A 19,958-nucleotide genomic window follows, 5' to 3' on the forward strand; every position below is an offset into this window, starting at 1 on the left:
TTAAGGTAAGCCATAGAAGAATATTAAACGAAGTATAAGGGCATAACAAGCAAGACGTCAGGCAACAAATGGAAATATGACCTCTATGATCGTTGTGTCACAATTGATCTTGATTAATCCCCTAGTCATAAAATTTTTAATTTAGTTTATCATATAAATACGCCATTCCTAAAATTCGTTTTTCCTATTAGGGTACAAGAGTTTTCCTTCGTAACTTTCGGTCGCATTGTCTTCGAACGTCTATGAAAAAGTAGGTTGAAAATCCGACCAGGTCACGAACTATGTTCCTATAAACAACGTGTTTTGCAGTAGGTGTGAAGTAATAGTAGAATGGTAGACACAAACAATGATAGTAGGTTTGTTTAATGCGGGTCATACAACAAAGCATTAACACTGTGCCAGGTATTTATGACAATACCAAGGTGGCATTTCTAGGCCCGTCTAAGGTGTAGTTTGAACGAGTTGGAATTGTTTACCAGTTTTAAAAATGGGCAGGGTCAGGATTTTGTAAACAAACCCAAGGTCATGTTATTGTTTAGATTTGGAGTGTTAAAAAGAAAATTCCAGATTAAGACATAAATTAAAATCGATGCGACAAACATTAGCGACTGTTTATATATGCTCAAAATAAATTAGCAGTGAGAAACCCAGAATTTAAAAGAACTTTTACTGGTATATTAAACCAAAGTTAACAAAAACAGGACACGAGTCTTGTTTACATAACAAAGAACTGTGAGTTCTGTATCTTGCTTATAATTTTACGACTAACACTCTAATCGTGGTTGAAATTAGAAATATAAAATTTGACCATTCTCCTTTAAAGGGGCATGGTCACGATTTTAGTCAAATTTTATTTTTCTGTTTTTATTACTTGCAATGCTTTAGGAATGCATTTCTAATGATCAAATGAAATTTGGGTGCCAGTCGTTGAGTTTTAAGCAAGATACAGGGCTCATAATTCTTCGTCATGTAAACAAGGCTCGTGCCCTGTTTTTGTTTACATAGGTTCAATATACTAGTAAAAAATCTTTTTCAAGCTGGTTTGTCTATCTTATTATTCTTTTTAAGCATTGTCACGACACCCGCCGTAAATCCATCCTCAGTCTTCTCGAAACGTTTCAACAGAGCTGCCTTCAGGCTTGCATAGTCTAGGGCCCTCTCTTGTGGCAGAAGAGAGTATACGTCCAACGCTCTTCCCCGTAGCAACGCACTAAGGTTTACCGCCCATGTTTCGCCGTTCCACTTCTGTGCTGTAGCATAACGCTCAAAACGACGTAAATATGAATCAATATCATCTTTTGTTTCTTCAAAGAAAGGCATTTTAGGCACTTTGGCAGAAGCATTACTAGACATATCAGCTTTAGTTTCTTGTAACTGTTGTTCAAGCTTTAGTAACGTCTCTTTGTACTTACTTTCAGCTTCAGCAATACCTTTAGCTTCCGCTAACTTCATCCTCTCCAAATCCAGTTCTTCTCTCATCAGCTGATACTCTCTCTCCTCTTTCTCCTTAGATCTCTCTGCTGCTCTCAACTCCCGATAATGAGTTTGCTGATCCAAGATAAATTTCTGAAGGTCTGTCCCATTCAACTCCATCTTTCTCCCGTGTTCTGTTAGCTCCTGTAGTGTTGGCGATCCCATCTTAACTACGCTAACTAACACAACAATGAACAAAATAATTCTTATAAAAGAAAAGGCATATATATATATAAAAAAAAACATTGCTTCTAGTATCAATATACCTGACCTCTCAACACTCGAGAGTTATTACATATACACAACCTGAGCAACCTTTTTCCCTTCGGGGCCCTTCCATATATCAACGCCACAAAAAAAAATCTGCCATTCCACTGAAAAATATAACAGAAGTATAAATTCTTAAGAACAATATCCAAAATAAACTACAAAAATATGTGTTGACTGAACAGCTATCCCACTTCTGACACCATTTTGTCACGACAGCCGTCGTGACTGTTCAGTCAAACACAACAGGATTCGATTTATATTTACAATTTTATATATAAAATAAAACCAAACAAATATACGTAATTTATACATAACAAGAACAATAAAATGTTTAAGTTTTCTGTTGTCCCAAGTCTCCATCACGGGCATGTAGAATAGGAGTGGGTAGATATGGCATGGTTTGAGACAGTGGCAGAAAGGTATAACCACGGCGATGGACTGCCAGAAACTGGATAGGGACCTTATTAAATTAAACAAATAAACATATTTTGAGTTACATGATTAATATACCTTACATAAACATAGGCTAAGTCGCAAAAACTAAAATATAACTTTATGGCAACAACAGCACGCCATACAATAGCACGAAACCACAGCGAATACGAACACTGCATAACGTTAAGAGTATCACACTACTTAACATAGAAAAACCACGTCAAAACGATACACAAATACTCCGTACAACACGGACAATATACAAGTACACCGTACTACACGGCAAAATACAAGTATATCATGCAGTTACAATGTATATCCCAATATAAAGCACACACACTCGACACGTGACCACACAGAAACACGTGCGAGCAAGCACCTATGTTTAACAGTTCTACCTCGTAAAACCAGTATATCAAAAGTGACAAAAAAATACTTAATATAAACTCCACAGAAATGTAAAAAGACTGAGCCGTAGTTAAATTACAAAAGTATAAAATAGTTTAACTTACCCCTACAATGAAGCGCATTGAAGTGGTAAAAATGTTTGTTTGAATGGAATATTCTCAACTTTGTATCGATTGTCAATTGTTACATGAGACACGCCCATTTCTTTTATAACGAGGAAAACAGTATTCGTAACAATGCTTTCAGAACCGCGCTCATCTTTTAAACAACACAAGCAGGGCTGCGGACCGAAATGTTGACACAAGCTGAATTCCGATATTTTCTCCGTTTATGTTTTTCATGCCCCGCGCATATCTAACTTACCCCTCTAGAACGAAAAACTTAAACATGTGAATATATGTTGTAAAAAAAAAACAACTTTTCTTTATTTGCAATACAGTACATGTAACAGGAAGTTCAAAACACAAATTTGTTACTAAAAATATTCTTATTTTGAACAATATCACTGTTTCTGAACATAGTTGGAAAGAAAGAGACAGAAAGAAAGAAAGTTTTTGTTTTTGTGTATAATGTACGTGTGTTAATTTCCAGCTTGTGTTGTTGAGAAGAGGGGCCGTTCCGAAAGCATTGTGATGAATACTGTTTTCCTCGTTTCAAAAGAAATGGGTGTGTCTTATGTAACAATTGACGTTCGATACACAGTTTAGAATATTCCATTCAAACGAACATTTTTACCACTTCAATGTGCTTCATTGTAATAGGAGAAAGGGTTACTCAAAACCTTAGCTGCTCATACCTGTCATGTAGAAAACGTGGCCACTGTCTGCCAAGGGCCCGTTTCACTAAAAGGCGTACGCCCGGCGTAACCTTACGCCTGTCGTAAGTCCGGACTTAGGTCAAATATTTGGACTAAGGTCCGTTTCATTAAAAGGCGTATTTTTGCGCCCGCCTTAAGTTAAAGCTGACATGAATTCATAAAAGCATTTGGTCGCCATATTAGTTTCGATCGCCCCTCTACTGTCACTGGGGGTATATATACCGGTTGAGAAAGTTATGGTCGGTTGCTTTTTGATCGAGACATTCAGGTTGCACGGACTTCTAAGTGCATGATTTACACAATGTAGTACATGTAAAATGTAATAAATAATTAAGGAAACAACAATCAATAAAATACAAAATATATTTATTCTTTGAAAGAATTTCCAATATATCCGTAATATTTTGCACAGATAGTGCTGCCTTACTTCGCATGCACATCGAACACGTGTGTCGTTCATGCAGAATGCATAACGTCTGCATTATTTTTAAAACCCCGGCGGCAATACATCCAACACAGTAGCTAAACGATAGTCAATCCAAGAAAGTAACAACGTAATATCGTTTCCATCCGTTCCTACAAAAACGCTCCGTTTAGCTATTCCACCTAAAATTAGAAAATGAGAACTCAGATTTAAAAATAATACCAATAGGTCTTGACCTTCAAAACATGGCTATATATAAAACACATTTCATTGGTTCCTTGGTTATGAATAATTAACTTGCTAAAATCACTAATAGCAGAGTAAAGACTATTGTACCAAAGGGCAATAACTCTAACTTTCTCCCAACCAAGAAAATGAATAAAATGAAAGATAACTCTTACCGTCTGTACTTATAGTCTTGTTCAAAATGTTGAATAACAGTGATCCAGGTTGGTTGTATCTGAAATAAAATAAATAAGAGATAAATAAACATATTACCTTTATATAAAAGAGAAAACAAATACTGTAAATAAATTTATGTACCAAAAAGCAGTGAATGCCAAAAAAAATATACCTTTTATAAAAAGATTTCCTTCTTGTATGTCAGTATTAATCTCTCTCTCTGTTAGTTCAAACTCATTGCCTTCCTTCTTCTCTTTATCATCCCAGTACACAACCTGAAATATAATTTATAGAATTATAATCCTGTCCTTATCAGGAAAATGTTTTATAGTTCAAGTACACAGCCTTTAATATCATTTCTTGTTCCAAAATTTTTTCTATTCTTATTACTTGCACATAATATTTGCAATTAATTAAGGCATGTGGCTAATTCGTTCATAATTACATATTTGAAGTACTGTACATTTATATCAAAATGAATTTAACTGAACATTTAGGCAATACACCTTACACCAAAAACATTAATATGAACAAATAACATTTAAAAACATGCACAATTAAGACATAAACATACAACCAATGATGATGAGTAGTGAATGCATCATGATGAAGAATAAAACGTTTACTGATGTCTTTTCAAATAGATGTATAAAATTATACATGTGTAATAATATATCAAAATATTAATTATTACAGAGAGTTGGAGGTGATTTTCTTTTGTTTTTTGCACACCACCACCCCTCTTTTTGAAAATCATGAACATTTTCCTCAAATTTGGGAGATATGATTAAAAAATAAGCTAAAAAGTTAAAAACTAAGCCTGTTAGAGTATGTAATTGTGGACAAAGTTTAAATTAAATTTGTCAGGAGAAAGAGACTGAGAAGAGATTCATTACATATATGGCAAACGATTCACAATATTTGTAAAAAAAAAAAAAAAAAAATCTTGATGCTTTCTTCTAATAGGGAATATCTGATAATTTTTAGAATGGGAAACTGCTTAATATGGATTTTATTTATTTATTTACACCTTAAAAATCATTCTTTTAGTCGTAGGTAGTAACCATATAGAAATGCATATTATATACAGTATTTTTATAAAAATATTCTCTAATTATTTACTTCGGTGGACCCTTTACAGTGTTGTTTTATTATAAAGTTACCATTTAAAAGGCCCTTTGGGCCCCTTGTTTATTTATTTAAAGGATGTTTAACAAAATTCATAATGTTATTAAGTGCCATGCATATAAGTTTAATGCATTGATTATATATGTGAAACAGTGTAAACTCCTCATTGTTAGGATGAAATACTTGACGTATCTGATATTCAATTACTTTGAAAACACCATCTTCGAATCCTCTTATCTCTCCTTCATACTCTTTATTTTCTCCATTCTCCAGTGTCCATGTATGTATGATGGCTTTGCCCACTAAGTCACTTGCTTTGTATTTCGGTGTATTTCTCCTTAACATTATTAGTTTTGTAAGATTTTGTTGTAATTTGCTTATGTCATATATTTTGCCTTTTGATGAGAATTGTAAAAGTTCTTTAAAATGTTTGTCAATCTCGAACACTTTTTTGTATATGTTTATTTGATTTTTTAGGCTTTCCATTTTCTCCTTTTTGGTTCTCAATTTTTCCACCTCCTCCTTGATCTTTTCTTCACTCTCCCATAACCCTACTGTTCTCATGTCCTCTATTGCCTTCTCTATTTGATTAACTTTTCTCTCCTTCTTTCTCTTTGCTTCATTCTCTTTTTGTTCTAAAATCTTCGTTTGTTTAATAAAAAGTTCCTCTTGTCTCTCTCTGTCCTTTTTCATAAAAACTCGATTTTGTGATCTTGCACTGTCTATAATTTCTTGCTGCTCTTTCGGATCTTTATCTTTAAGCCAATTTTCTGTTCTGTTGTTGGAATATAAAATACAGCTTTCTACGCTGTTGACAGTTGAGGTAGAAGCTACTTTAAGTTTAAAATCCAATTGACCCATAAGTCTTTCTAAACATATATTATTAGTTGAACATGAGTTACATTCAGGTAAATCACCTTGATGAACATTAAAATACTTCCCTCCTTTTAAAAATTCATGAAACAATTTTGAAACTTTGCTTTTTAAAACAGAACATAAACGTTTTATAAAAACACAAGTAAGATCGTTGTTAAGCGAAGTTTTAAGTAAAAAATCAAAGACACCATCATAAAAACAAGGACCATAAAAAAGTGAAACTTCGTTATTCAATGCTAAAATAGGGTTTTCTACCAATAAATCTAAAACATATAAAAGTCTCTGGAATACACTGCCCATAAGTAAAATGTTTCCAACTTCTGTAGCTTTAACAAAATATGGTTCAGTAATAATTTTACAAATAATACCCAGAGCTCTCAGTAGAGTTAAAAATGTTTTGTTTTGCAAGCATAAAACAATAAAATTCTGAATAAAATTGTAAGAACTTTTCAAAGAATAAAAATACTGCAATATATGTTTGTGCATAAAAAAGTACCAGCAGCATTATAAAATAAAACATTAAAACGGTTACCTCTAATATTTACAATTTTCCACACCATGGTTTTTCATGTAAACCTGTCAAATATTTGGGTCACCTGTCCCATCTTTGTAAAATAATTTTGACACAGATTTTAAAAGAAACAAAATAAAAGGCTCTCTTAAAGAATGGGTATAGCCAGGAAATTTAAAACACAACTCTTGCTCAATATTAAAAATCTCTTCAATGCATACATCAGAAAACTGTAAAAGGGGGTGAACAGAACATTTAAAAGAATGTACAGCATGATCAATGTCTCTAGCTAAAATATCGTTCACTTTCTGCTCAGTCGCACTCCTGTCAGTCATAAAACATGAAACGTTATTTAAAATATTCTCACTCTCACCCTCTTTCTGCGATATATCACATAAAATTTCTCTCGTTACATCGACATGTCTCACCCTTTCCATCACACACCTCTCTCACACCTGCAGACAAAACTTTCTCACCAGTATTAAATTGAACTCCATAAAAATGTTTTCTCTTTTTTGTGGTAGCGTCTCTATGCATTGTTATGTTACAATTATTTTTCATTTCTTCATTAATTTGATTTCTGGACACAACACCCATTTCACTTGTAAAAATTGCTGCTGTACTTTTGGAGGGAAGATTTTCAACATTGATATCAAATAAATCTAAAACACATTGAATTATTGGTCCAATATGAACCAAACCTATGTTCCTGCTTCTAAAATTGTAGTATAAGTTTCTTAATTTAAAATTATATGGCTTCCCTTTCCCACTCTCCCTAAAATCAACATTTTTTTTTACATGTACAAAATCATCATCAACATTTTCATTTTCTTTCTGAGACAGCAAATAATCAATTTCAGTTTTTAACTGAGCAATCACATTTTTTATGCTATTACACTGTACACTTTTGTCATTTTTTTGAACATTTTCTTTTTTCTTCATTTTTTTTATGACATTTTCTAATTTTTTTATTTTTTCTGTTTGTTTTTTTTATTTTTCTGTTTGTATTTTTTACATTAAAAGACCTTATTCTGTCTTTGAGACCTGCATTTTCCCTCCTCAAATGAGTAATCACAATGCTCTGCTCAGATATTATCTCCTGCAGCCTTGTATTACATGTATCTTCCTTGAAATTCTCTTCTCTCTCCATGGATGAATTCGACTGTTTTTGTTCACATCCACTTCCATCACTTGAGGTTTTTTTCATATTGGGTAACTCAAATATATTGTTCACATACTTGTTCAACTTCTCTTTGTTTGTGTATTTCTTAAGTTTTTCTATTTCTTTCTGAATTCGCTTCACTTTATATAATAAACTTACTCGGTTCACCTTCGAATATTCAATTTTTAATCTGTCGCACACTTCATGATGTAGAAATTTCATGAAGTTAGCACGGTCTTTGTGCTTCAAATATATTTCACTAACATTTAAGTACGTAAGTACCATGATTATGTGCAAAACGGTGAGTGTTATCTGAATTTTTACCATAAATGCTGTGCAAAATGAAATACCAAACAAAAAATGAAGACAGACACACAAACATAAAGTAAACAAAATGTACAAGACAAAGAAATATACTAAAAAGAAAAAAATAAAGAAAACAAACCAAATAAAATAATATGAAAATGAAGAAAATGATGAAATGAAAATATCAGGCATAAATTGGTTATGCATATGTAATATATATATATATATGTATTTACCTTCTATGAAAAAATTCAAGCACTGTGTCACTCTTTACTCTCTGAAGTCCTAAAATGATACAAATAAATTAATAATTTTTTTTTAATGAGAATATCGTTGTCAATCTGCCTTCTTAATGACATTATGTTTGAAAGAATATCTGAAGTATAAAAAGAAATGGACTATATCAAGGGCAGGTAATTAGATTGAGACCAAATTACTGTGTTGACCAATCTACTTAGTTTCAAAAAAATCGTGCAAAAACGTGCAACGTTACAGAAAAGAATTTCAATTTCAATAACCATCAATAGCATTTGAAAAATCATTTAGCATGTTTAAATGGATGCTACTTCTTATCTAAGTCAAGAAATCACAAAATATACAAATGTATTGACCTTTCCTGCGGATATTCTTATATTGGTTTTATTTTATTTAAAGAAAATTAACAGGTTTTAAAGGGTTCTTGGCAAAGCACATAGTAAACCCAAACACCAACACAGCTTACACACCACTGTCATCAACATAAGAGTCCATCAAGTGAAACTTACCTCGATCTATCTATATGATCCAATCTCCGTACACTATAGCATGCAAATATGGCTACCAGGTGCCTTCCGGTTGTTACTATTTTAAGATTAAGATGGCGTTAACTGGAATAGCTACTGAGTCCGTTTCTAAAATCCATGCGATCATTGACATTGCTCGATCTGCCACAGTGTGTAGTTTGCGCATGTGCGATGTTATAATATACACAGGAAAACGGTCTACACTTATCGAGGATTTTTGAAGTATCTGTGGCTGGATTTCAGTCTGTTTTGTTTCGTCATTCATTGGATATGCCTTGCCAGTGAAGTGGTTGTCATTTTATTTTTGTTCCCAACGTGTTTCTACACGTCTTTTCGTCCAAGGTAACGTGTTCGGGTGAATGAAATACCTGAATGCGGTGAAGCATGAATAATGCTCTCGGTCTTATATAAGGGTGTGTGTAGCGATGAGTAGAACAATAGAAATCGAAAACTAATATGGCGGTAGTCGGAGATAAAAGGGAAATAATGCGTATTTATGAATTCATGTCAGCTTTAAGACAAAAATCTACGCCTAGCCAAGGGTAGTCGTAACTTATGGCGTAAACAGGAATTAACTGCTAATTCTGTTGCTGAGAATATCGGTGCTGACGGTAATGTTAAATTGTACAATTTGTCATGTAAATTTTATTAATTTCATATGAAATTAAGAAAATAGAGAGTTTTTGATAGGTGGTACCAATTCTCGAATAGAAACTTTTTTACCAAGATTTATGCACATTCTTTTTATATTTGCACTTGCCGTTTACATGTTAAAAGACATATTTAGACAATTGATATATAGTTTTCATTCGATTATTTTTATTCAATAAGATTTACGTTTCATATATTTTAGTAAATTCGGCAATGAATAATGCAGAAAATATACATACATGATGCACATATAGTACACAGAAATGTCTAGCATTTCAAGCATTTCACCCCCCTCCCCAACTTCCACGCAAAATATGTGTGAGCGGGATATATTGAAATTTAAAACTCACTCAGTGGATTTTTGAATTTTATATTTTACTCTTTTTTTTATTTCATTTTTGGTTAGTTAAAGGTGTAAGCTTAGGTAGTTAAACGAAGGTTAATCACAAAAGTAGTTTCAGTATTGTTAAAATGTAAATACCAAAATATGATGAAAGCTCCAACTATGTTTTTGAGTCGTCAAAAGTCCCTAATTTTTTTTTTTTAAATATTAGATAATGTATTCATCATATAACCGATGCAAAACACTGACTGCAGATTAAATAGATTTTATTTCGTAGGCTAAATACACCTACTCTTTATTAACTTCAAATTTATATGAAGCCTCGTTCAATATACTAAATACAAATATAAGTGTAATTGGGTAGTTTATGTTGAGTCCATAATACGTCTGACACATACGTCTGTACCTTGGATCTGATAACTTTGGTGAAACATTTACAAATAAACATGCATGCACTTATGGTTTGTATGTACCCTTTCACTCAAATAATTCTGAAAAAACCCTGTTTACTTCGGAAACAAATTGTGTTAAAAAAAGACATGGAATTCATCAATTATTTCCTAAGTCATTTTTGCTCCACATTTTACCTTGACACAAATCTTAATATGAAAGTAATAAATATATTTATCCGAGCCTCTTCCATTGTTTTCGTTTTTGTTTGTTTGTTTGTTTTGTTTTGGGGGTTTTTTTTTGCATGAATATTAAAATTTCGTTATTTTAAGTATCTGGGGTCCGTTTCACTAAAAGGCGTAAGATACGACGAAACTTAAGTTAGGCCTTAGAGCGTACGCCAAAATTTAGTCCGGCGTAAACTGCGTTTCACTAAGAGGCGTACGCCTGGCCGTAAACACTAGTATCGGACTAAGTTAAGGCCAGACTTACGTCCTTGACAACGAGCTTATGCACATGATCAGACAGATGATAAACAGAAGAGAGGAAGATAGATAGATAGATAAACATATGGATATATAGATAGATATATATTCTTAAGATAGATAAAAAGATACAAACTTGTTAATTGTGTTTGAGAGAGAGAGAGAGAGAGAGAGAGAGAGAGAGAGAGACTGTCTAAAGTATTCAGGCATAGTAATCCTGTAAAGTGACAAAATCACACAGCAAAACTTGCTAAAATGTTTTATTTGAAAGATATATTTAATGAAGCATATAGGATATGTTCATTCAAAATCATTAACTCAACAGAACTATTTTGTTATCGATACCTACGGTGATTTAACTATGCTTCGAAAACCCTTGAAATTTCTCTTTTGATCATGCGTCAATTATGGCCCGAGTATAAATATTTTTTTATCATATTTCCTGGTTTCCTCTTGCTATATCATTGAAAGAAAATCATTGAATTTGTTCAAAAATAGAAAATATAGCGAATTAATGCAGTAATGAGCTGTTTAACCATGGATTGGACAATATTAAGCAAGCATCGAAAAATTATACAACAGATACTTAAAATAACGAAATTTTAATATTTCATGCAAAGAAAAAAAATAAAAACAAAACAATAAAAAAATGAAAAAAAAAAAGGAAGAGGCTCGGATAAATATATTTATTACTTATTAAGATTTGTGTCAAGGTGAAATGTGGAGCAAAAATTACGTCGGAAATAATTGATGAATTCCAAGTCTTCTTTTTTTTTTTTTTTTACACAATTTGTTTCCGAAGTTATTTTTTTTTTCGAATTATTTAAGTGAAAGGGTACATACAAACTAAAAGTGCATGCACGTTTATTTGTAAATGTTTCACCAAAGTTATTAGATCCAAGGTACAGATGTATGTGTCAGACCTATGATGGACTCAACATAAACTACCCAAGTACACTTACATGTGTATTTAGTATATTGAACGAGGCTTCATATAAGGAATAAGGAATCATTCTTTGAGTATTATGAGGTGATAATTTTGGTCGGGGAGTGATCAAATCCAATAAAGCCCGAATAAACATAGGTGGAGCTTTCATCATATCTTGGAATTAACATTTTAACAATACTGAAAATACTTTTATTATTAACCTTAGTTTAAGAACCTAGGCTAACACCTTTTACTCACATAAAAAAGAAATAAAAAAAGAGGAAAATATAAAAGTCAATAATTCGCTTAGTGAGTTTGAAATGTCAAAATATCCCGCTCACACATATTTTGGGTGGAGGTAATGTGGGGGGGGATGAACATTTCTTATAGAAATATACCTTTGTACTACATGTGCATCCTGTATGTATATTTTCTGCATTATTCATTGCCCAATTAACTAAAAAAAGAAAATATGATACGTAAATCAAATTATTGAATAAAAATAATAAAATGAAAACTAAATATCGATTTTCTAATTATGTCATTTTACATGTAAACGGCAAGTGCAAATATACAGAATGTACATAACACATGCTAAGAAAGTTTCTATTCGAGAATTGGTACCACCTATCAAAACTCTCTATTTTGTTAATTTCATATGAAATTAATTAAATTTACATGACAAATTGTACAATTTAACATTACGGTCAGCACCGATATTCTCAGCAACAGAATTAGCAGTCAATTCCCGTTTACGCCTTAACGAGGCCGGGTCTAATTTGTTCTGCCCTAGATTTTTGGATGAAATTCTTTACATGAATTTCTACTGATAAGATTATTATATTAGGATTAAAAAATAAGACATTTACCACACCGTTTGTTAAGGGGGTCATCTCAAAGTTTGTTAATCTTTAACATAGGACCCTATGGGGTTTTGCTTGAAATGTATCAATTTTGCACATTTTTTTTAAAACTTCTGCCCTAGGGATTTATTTTTCTGTTCTACATATTAAAGTTATTGCTAAAAGGCATCAAATGGTCCATGACAAAAACTTTTACCTCCTGGTTTGTTCCAGGGGTCTTATCAAAGTTGATTTTTGTATGCCCAATTTCCCAGATTTGTAAGATAATGGCTATTTTTTATTTGACAAAGGCGGAAAAAATGATCTGTATAGTATTATTAAAACCTTCAGACATATTTATGTAATAAAAAAATATATAACATCACATATTAAGGGTCATTAATATAAAATACATGGTTACTGTCTTATAATATATGAATTAAGCTATATATAGGCTGTATAAAAAAAACGTGACAGAGGGTTAGGCTTGCTGAACCTTCTTCATGTTTTCGACCCGAGCCCAAATATAGCTTATACTTCGAGACATTTATGTTTATTCCACAATATGATATCAATTTTACGCATCAAACGAGCTGTTTTCAACAATTTTCGCTGAATATCTGCAGTTGAAACTATCACGCCATGGCGTCAACCAAGCAAAAAGATGACGTCACAATACAAATGAAACGCTGCGCGAAAGCGTGCGTACTCGTTCTGTACTCGGCCTCGTTAAGTTACGACTACCCTTGGCTAGGCGTAGATTTTTGTCTTAACTTAAGACGGGCGCAAAGTTACGCCTTTTAGTGAAACGGACCTTAGTCCAAATATTTGACTTACGTCCGGACTTACGACAGGCGTAAGGTTACGCCAGGCGTACGCCTTTTAGTGAAACGGGCCCCTGTTGTATAATATTTTGCTTAATGTTGTCCAATCCATGGTGAAACAGCTCATTACTACATTAATTCGTTATATTTTCTATTTTTAACTATTTCACTGATTTTCTTTCAATGGTATAGCAAGAGGAAACCAGAAAAGTTTAATAAAAAAATATTTATACTCGGGCCATAATTGACTCATGATCAAAATTCCAAGGGTGTTCGAAGCATGGTTAAATCACCGTAGATATCGATAACAAAATAGTTCTGTTGAGCTAATAATTTTGAATGAACATATCCTATATTCCTCATCAACTATATCTTTCAAATAAAACATTTTAGCAAGTTTTGCTGTGTGATTTTGTCACTGCCTGAATACTTTACGGTTCTCTCTCTCTCTCTCTCTCTCTCTCTCTCTCTCTCTCTCTCTCACGCAAACACAATTGACAAGTTTCTACCTTTTTATCTATCTAAAGAATATATATATATTATATATATATATATATATATATATATATATATATATATATATATATATATATATATATATATATATATATACATCTTCCTTTCTACTGTTTATCATCTGTCTGCGCATGTGCTTAAGCTTGTTGTCAAGGACGTAAGTCTGGCCTTAACTTTGTCCGATACTAGTGTTTACGGCCAGGCGTACGCTTCTTAGTGAAACGCTGGACTAAATTTTGGCGTACGCCCAAAGGCCTAACTTAAGTTTCGTCGTATCTTACGCCTTTTAGTGAAACGGGCCCCTGAAAATTTAGTCCGCCGTAAACTGCGTTTCACTAAGAGGCTTACGCCTGGCCGTAAACACTAGTATCGAACTAAGTTAAGGCCAGACTTACGTCCTTGACAACGAGCTTAGCACATGCGCAGACAGATGATAAACAGTAGAAAGGAAGATAGATATATAAATATATAGATAGATAGATATTCTTTAGATAGATAAAAAGATAGAACTTGTCAATTGTGTTTGAGAGAGAGAGAGAGAGAGAGAGAGAGAGAGAGAGAGAGAGAGAGAGAGGGAGAGAGAGAGAAAGAGAACCGTAAAGTATTCAGGCATATTAATCCTGTTAAGTGACAAAATAACACAGCAAAACTTGCTAAAATGTTTTATTTGAAAGATATATTTAATGAAGCATATAGGATATGTTCATTCAAAATTATTAACTCAACAGAACTATTTTGTTATCGATATCTACGGTGATTTATCCATGCTTCGAACATCCTTAGAATTTTTCTTTTGATCATGCGTCAATTGTGGCTCGAGTATAAATATTTTTTTATTAAATTTTCTGGTTTCCTCTTGAATCATTTAATATTTATTCGTTTGATGAGATATCGGCGCTTCTGATTGGTTGAAAAATTTCTTTGATACCTGCATCAATAAAAAATCGGTGAATTTGTTTAAAAAAAAATATCGCGAATTAATGCAGTAATGAGCTTTTTAACCATGGATTGGACAATATTAAGCATACATCGAACAACCATATAACAGATGCTAAAAATAACGAAATTTTGAAATTTCATGCAAAAAAAAAAAAAAACCGAGAAAAAACTAGTTACACAGGAACGTTTAAGAGGGACCCTACAGGATACTAATATGTAAAAAAAAAATATAATACCATTAGATACTGTTTTGTGACACTGGTGTCACGAACTACGTTCCTATAAACAACGTGTTTTGCAGTAGGTGTGAAGTAATAGTAGAATGGTAGACACAAACAATGATAGTAGGATTGTTTAATGCGGGTCATACAACAAAGCATTAACACTGTGCCAGGTATTTATGACAATACCAAGGTGGCATTTCTAGGCCCGTCTAAGGTGTAGTTTGAACGAGTTCGAATATGATTACCAGTTTTAATCAAAGTACTGAAAGTACTGTTAGACGGTGGCGTCGTTTGAAAGTAACAATGAGTGATGTATGATAATTATTTTTGTCGAAAACCGCGGCCAGTATCGCATACATGCACTGATACTTAACGCTTACTCGCACAACTGGTCGTGAGTTTCCTACATGAATAATTCTGTGGAAATCGTAGTTGTGATCTCGATCTACACTTTACAAATGCTGTGTCTCTTGGTCGTCATATTTGTGGGAAAACCCAAAGATTTATCACAGTAGTCTTTCTTATAGAAGTTTGTATCTATATTTTGTATCAATACACATGTATGTTTGTATCTACATGTGTATATCAGTTGACATTAAAACCCCGTTTGAATGACTCATTAAATATGTGGGTTGCCACCACATATTGAATGAATATTAAATCAAATCCAAAGAGATTTCATCACAGTTCGCCCAAATATTTGATTGTTTGAAGAAGGTGAATTTTGGGTTTTTCCCTTTTGACCTTTGGGTTGACCCTGCAAAGGGGAACAACTTTTGAAAAGTGTGGATTGGACTATTGTGCTTTAAATATATTGTAGATTTCTCAAGTAACGAGAACAAATAAAGCTTTGGCATGATAAAATACTTACTTTTACTAACTATTTGGGCATACATATAGTATGTTAATTGTCCCTCTCTACAGCATTTTCCCTCAATTTCTTCACGGGGAAAAAGTTGCAGTCTTGTGGACCATCACATTTGATTTTTTCCTCATAGTCAGTTAATACATTTAGGTGTAAAGAAAACGGAATGGGTTTACAAGAACCTGTTTGATAAAATTGGTATTGCTTTTGGAATGCACGTCATCATGAAACAGAAGAGTAAATCAATGTTATCTTCGACTTTAGTGGATTATTTCCATTTGCTCACAGCGAAAGTGAATGAAATTTAAAAAAAAAATAATACAACATTCAGTCGCGGCAGTTTCATTAATCAACGTTTTAGACATTTGTTCTATTGTATTTAGCAATAGATTTATTCAAATCATTTAAATGAATTCGGGAAAGTCACATGCTATATTTTATCGCTTCTTAGTACACTTTAATACGCATAAATTACTTGCTCCATTATACTTTTCTAGTAAACTTACGACAAATATTGATTAACTATACAAAATAAGTTTTTAAAAACACCAAACAAACAAAATTCAAGTTGAACGCACGTTTTTCTGACCGTACAGCTATGTATATAAAGAAGATGGGGGAATAAGATGGTGCAACTGCCCATTTGGTTTAGTCGTAAAATACAATTTCAAATTTAACATTTTTTCAATTAAATATATTTGATATGTTATTATACAAGTTTACAAAATGGTAATTTCTAACTACATGTATTTTCAGTTTGAAATATTTCAAAAAGATAAGAAAAAAATAATAAATCTTTTAAGTTTGGTGGTATCGAACCCACAACCTAAAAACCCAAGTTCTATTAAGTTTCCTTATGGCTGATGCTCTAACCACTGAGCCATTTCATTCACAACAAAGTGTGTTGTTTAAATGCTATATGAGGCTATGACCACGAATTTACGGACTTATATTATATTTCTAAAACATTCAATTGTTGAGCTACAAAATGACATTTTTGAACTGTAGTGGGTCATCTCTCAACATTTTTGTTGAGTAAAATCGGTTTAAAATCCATTAAACCACATTTAGACGGTAAAAAAAAATATTGAGCTCAGACCAACTCTATGAAAGAAAATGCATTAAAGTTATACAAATTACACTATTAGGAAGTTTTGACACTCATACGCAAGTTTAAATCAATATATTGCAAGTATTTAAAATATTTAAAGATCACAACCCGATGTTACGTTAAATTACATTGTTTTTAATTAATTTTTTTAAAAAAGTATCAGATTTAATGATATTTTAATTTTGCCGTATCTAATCATTCCTCATATGGGCATTTTACACGCCTTATTCACCCATTCTCTTTAATTTTATTCTTTGCATGTACTAGACAATAGATCTAGGGTTCGCAAATCCCGGCAATATTTTCGGGAAGCTATAGTTCTGTAGCTCAGCAGAATTCTACAGTCATCTATGAAGCACATTTTTTTTGCCTTCATGTTTCATTATTTATCGCAAATATAGCATGGATGTATACGCTACGGCTTATGTAGCATTGCGTTAAGTGATGACACTTTCTAACCGGTGTGTATTTCAATTGCGAGTCGCAACAAACTGGCGCATTTATATAGGCCCGCCTATTTGTAAATGCATGTTAAATGTCGAAGAAAGTTCATAATAGAATTGTACTCGCGAGTAAAAAATCATTTGAGAACAAACGGGGCGATTTTTACGTACAAATGTAAATAATGTTATCTGTTAGTGAAAAAATGCCCCCAAAGAAAAGATAAAATACATTTAGCAGAGACGGGCGCATATGAATTAAAGTCGCTATTTGTACTTCGCTCATCGAATTGCGTTATTCAGTTCATTGTAAAAAAAATTCGACAGAAACTGTTTAGTTAGCTGCAGAACTGTAGCTCTCCGGGAAAAAAAATATTGACAGACCGGAGAGCTACAGTTCTGCAGCTACTGTTAAGTTAACAAAATTATTATATCTTACATTTATTTACCGTTCACAATGTACCTTAATTAAATGTATATGGAATATCGCATGTTTTTTCTCACAAAAAAGCTACCGTTCGCTGCAAATTAGAGATACACGAGCTGACACGCCGTGATATCCATAAGACGCATATGTAAAAAAAAATCTGAACTAAGAATCTTTAAAACATCGTAATACATTTAAAATGGCGACTCGATTTGCACGTGAATTTTACAAGCCGACGTCGATTAGCGTGTTTGAGAGAAAGTCAGCAGCAAGTAAAGCGTCAACATCTGCAGTAAATATTGTCTGATGAATATCGAGGTGCCTGTAATAAAATTATTGTTTCTACAGACTGAGTGAGGTACAAAATAAGGTACATTGTAAATCACAGGTCAGTCGAAAATTAAACACATTTATGTATCGCAAATTTAATTTTTTGTGTGTTTGAAAACACATGCACACTTGTAGAAGAAACTGTGCCATTGATCGGTTGAAGTTCAATAAAATGTAATTTATGTAATATTCATTGTCAGTATCTGTTGTGAATTCTTTGGAATTAGCTACAACAACAAAAATATACTGCTCAACTAAAACTAATGCGTTGAATTTATCGATGAAGCATAATTGCTGAAATATGAAATGGCAAACCAGTTTAAATAGTGTGTTTCTGACAATTATTTATATCATAAAAAAAACAAGAAGCAATTATTGTGACCAATTATCGCAGTGATATAGTTTATGCAGTCCTGATACAGAGTTTAACGTCAAAACTGGCAGTTGGTGCTTATATTATTAATACCGCGTAAACTGACAGGGTAACGGAAAACACAATTTCATACATTATTTAAATGTATGTACAAAATAATTAGCAGCAATATGCTTAAAATATCTGATAAGATTAAAATTAGTTCTCATACTGAAATCGACACGTAGATAAAACATTGTATGTATAACACTGCATACATGTACCTAACAGAGTTATCGTTCGTTATCCGCTAGGGTCCCCGTGAGAATTACTCTTCCGGTCAGGACCGTAGCAATAGACTGTGGCTATTTATAGCCACCGTCTAAAAATGGGCAGGGTCAGGATTTTGTAATCAAACCCAAGGTCATGGACACGAGTCTTGTTTACATAACAAAGAATTGTGATCTTTGTATCTTGCTTATAATTTACGACTAACACTCTAATCGTGGTTGATCATTTGAAATCCATTTCTACAGCATAGTAAAGTATAAAATTTGACCATTCTCCTTTAAAACCGATGTACAATTATATCATTGTAACTTTATAATCACATTGTTCAGGAGAACTTGGTTTGAGAAATAAGCACACCTGTGTTGAAATGATTCGTTTGTTAAAAGACTATAAATTTTATGGATGACTCATGTACTTACTTCTATGTACCCGTGCAATGCAAATGAAAACATATAGGCCAGCGTAAATAGAGATTCATTCTACTTTTATGGCTAGGTAATTCGTGCATTAGGTTATACACTAAAAACTGGGGACTAATGTTTCTTATTACCGTCTTCCTTCGAAGAAGGTATAAAGAGTTGAAATAATTTACAGTCTCTGGGTTGTGCACTTCCTTTCCTTTGTGATTGGTAGAAAATACATGATGTGAAAATTAACAATTATTTCATAGGTTAAAATACTGCTCGGCGCAAGGGAGATAATTTTCTGATGATCTTTTTCATGTACGACTTAACAAATTTCGTAGATTTCAAATCTTAAAAAGTGAGAAAACGAAAAAGCAATACAAAATTGCTATAAATGAGATTCAGCCTTTGGTTTTCAGGTCCAACTAGTTGAAAGTAACATTCTATAATATCTATTGAAATTATTTGTTTTTCGTTTAGCATTGTTTATTCAAATATTTATACAAAATAAACAAAATTGATGCGATATGCCTAAAATCGGTAAAGTTATTTGCACCTTAGATAGATAAATACAGTGGAATAACTTTGATTTCATAAAAATA

At 32.6% G+C, this 19,958-nt stretch overlaps 2 protein-coding genes across 2 annotated transcripts; both read right to left on the bottom strand.

Moving 5' to 3' along the window:
• Positions 1-787: 787 nt before the first annotated feature.
• LOC128186554 (uncharacterized) lies at positions 788-19,497 on the bottom strand. The gene is made up of 2 exons (XM_052856372.1): positions 19,372-19,497; positions 788-2,203 (listed from the first exon to the last, which is right to left on the bottom strand). Exon 2 carries the CDS (start codon positions 1,717-1,719, stop codon positions 1,033-1,035), a length of 687 nt encoding a protein of 228 aa, XP_052712332.1. The 5' UTR covers positions 1,720-2,203; positions 19,372-19,497; the 3' UTR covers positions 788-1,032.
• LOC128186553 (uncharacterized) lies at positions 3,992-6,696 on the bottom strand. Its single transcript, XM_052856371.1, has 4 exons — positions 5,565-6,696; positions 4,402-4,504; positions 4,229-4,287; positions 3,992-4,009 (listed from the first exon to the last, which is right to left on the bottom strand). The coding sequence occupies exons 1-3, from the start codon at positions 6,531-6,533 to the stop codon at positions 4,250-4,252; spliced, it is 1,110 nt and encodes a 369-aa protein (XP_052712331.1). The 5' UTR covers positions 6,534-6,696; the 3' UTR covers positions 3,992-4,009; positions 4,229-4,249.
• Positions 19,498-19,958: the final 461 nt, after the last annotated feature.

This window comes from Crassostrea angulata, chromosome 6 (assembly GCF_025612915.1).
Source record: "Crassostrea angulata isolate pt1a10 chromosome 6, ASM2561291v2, whole genome shotgun sequence".
Classification (NCBI taxonomy): Eukaryota; Metazoa; Mollusca; class Bivalvia; order Ostreida; family Ostreidae; genus Magallana; species Magallana angulata.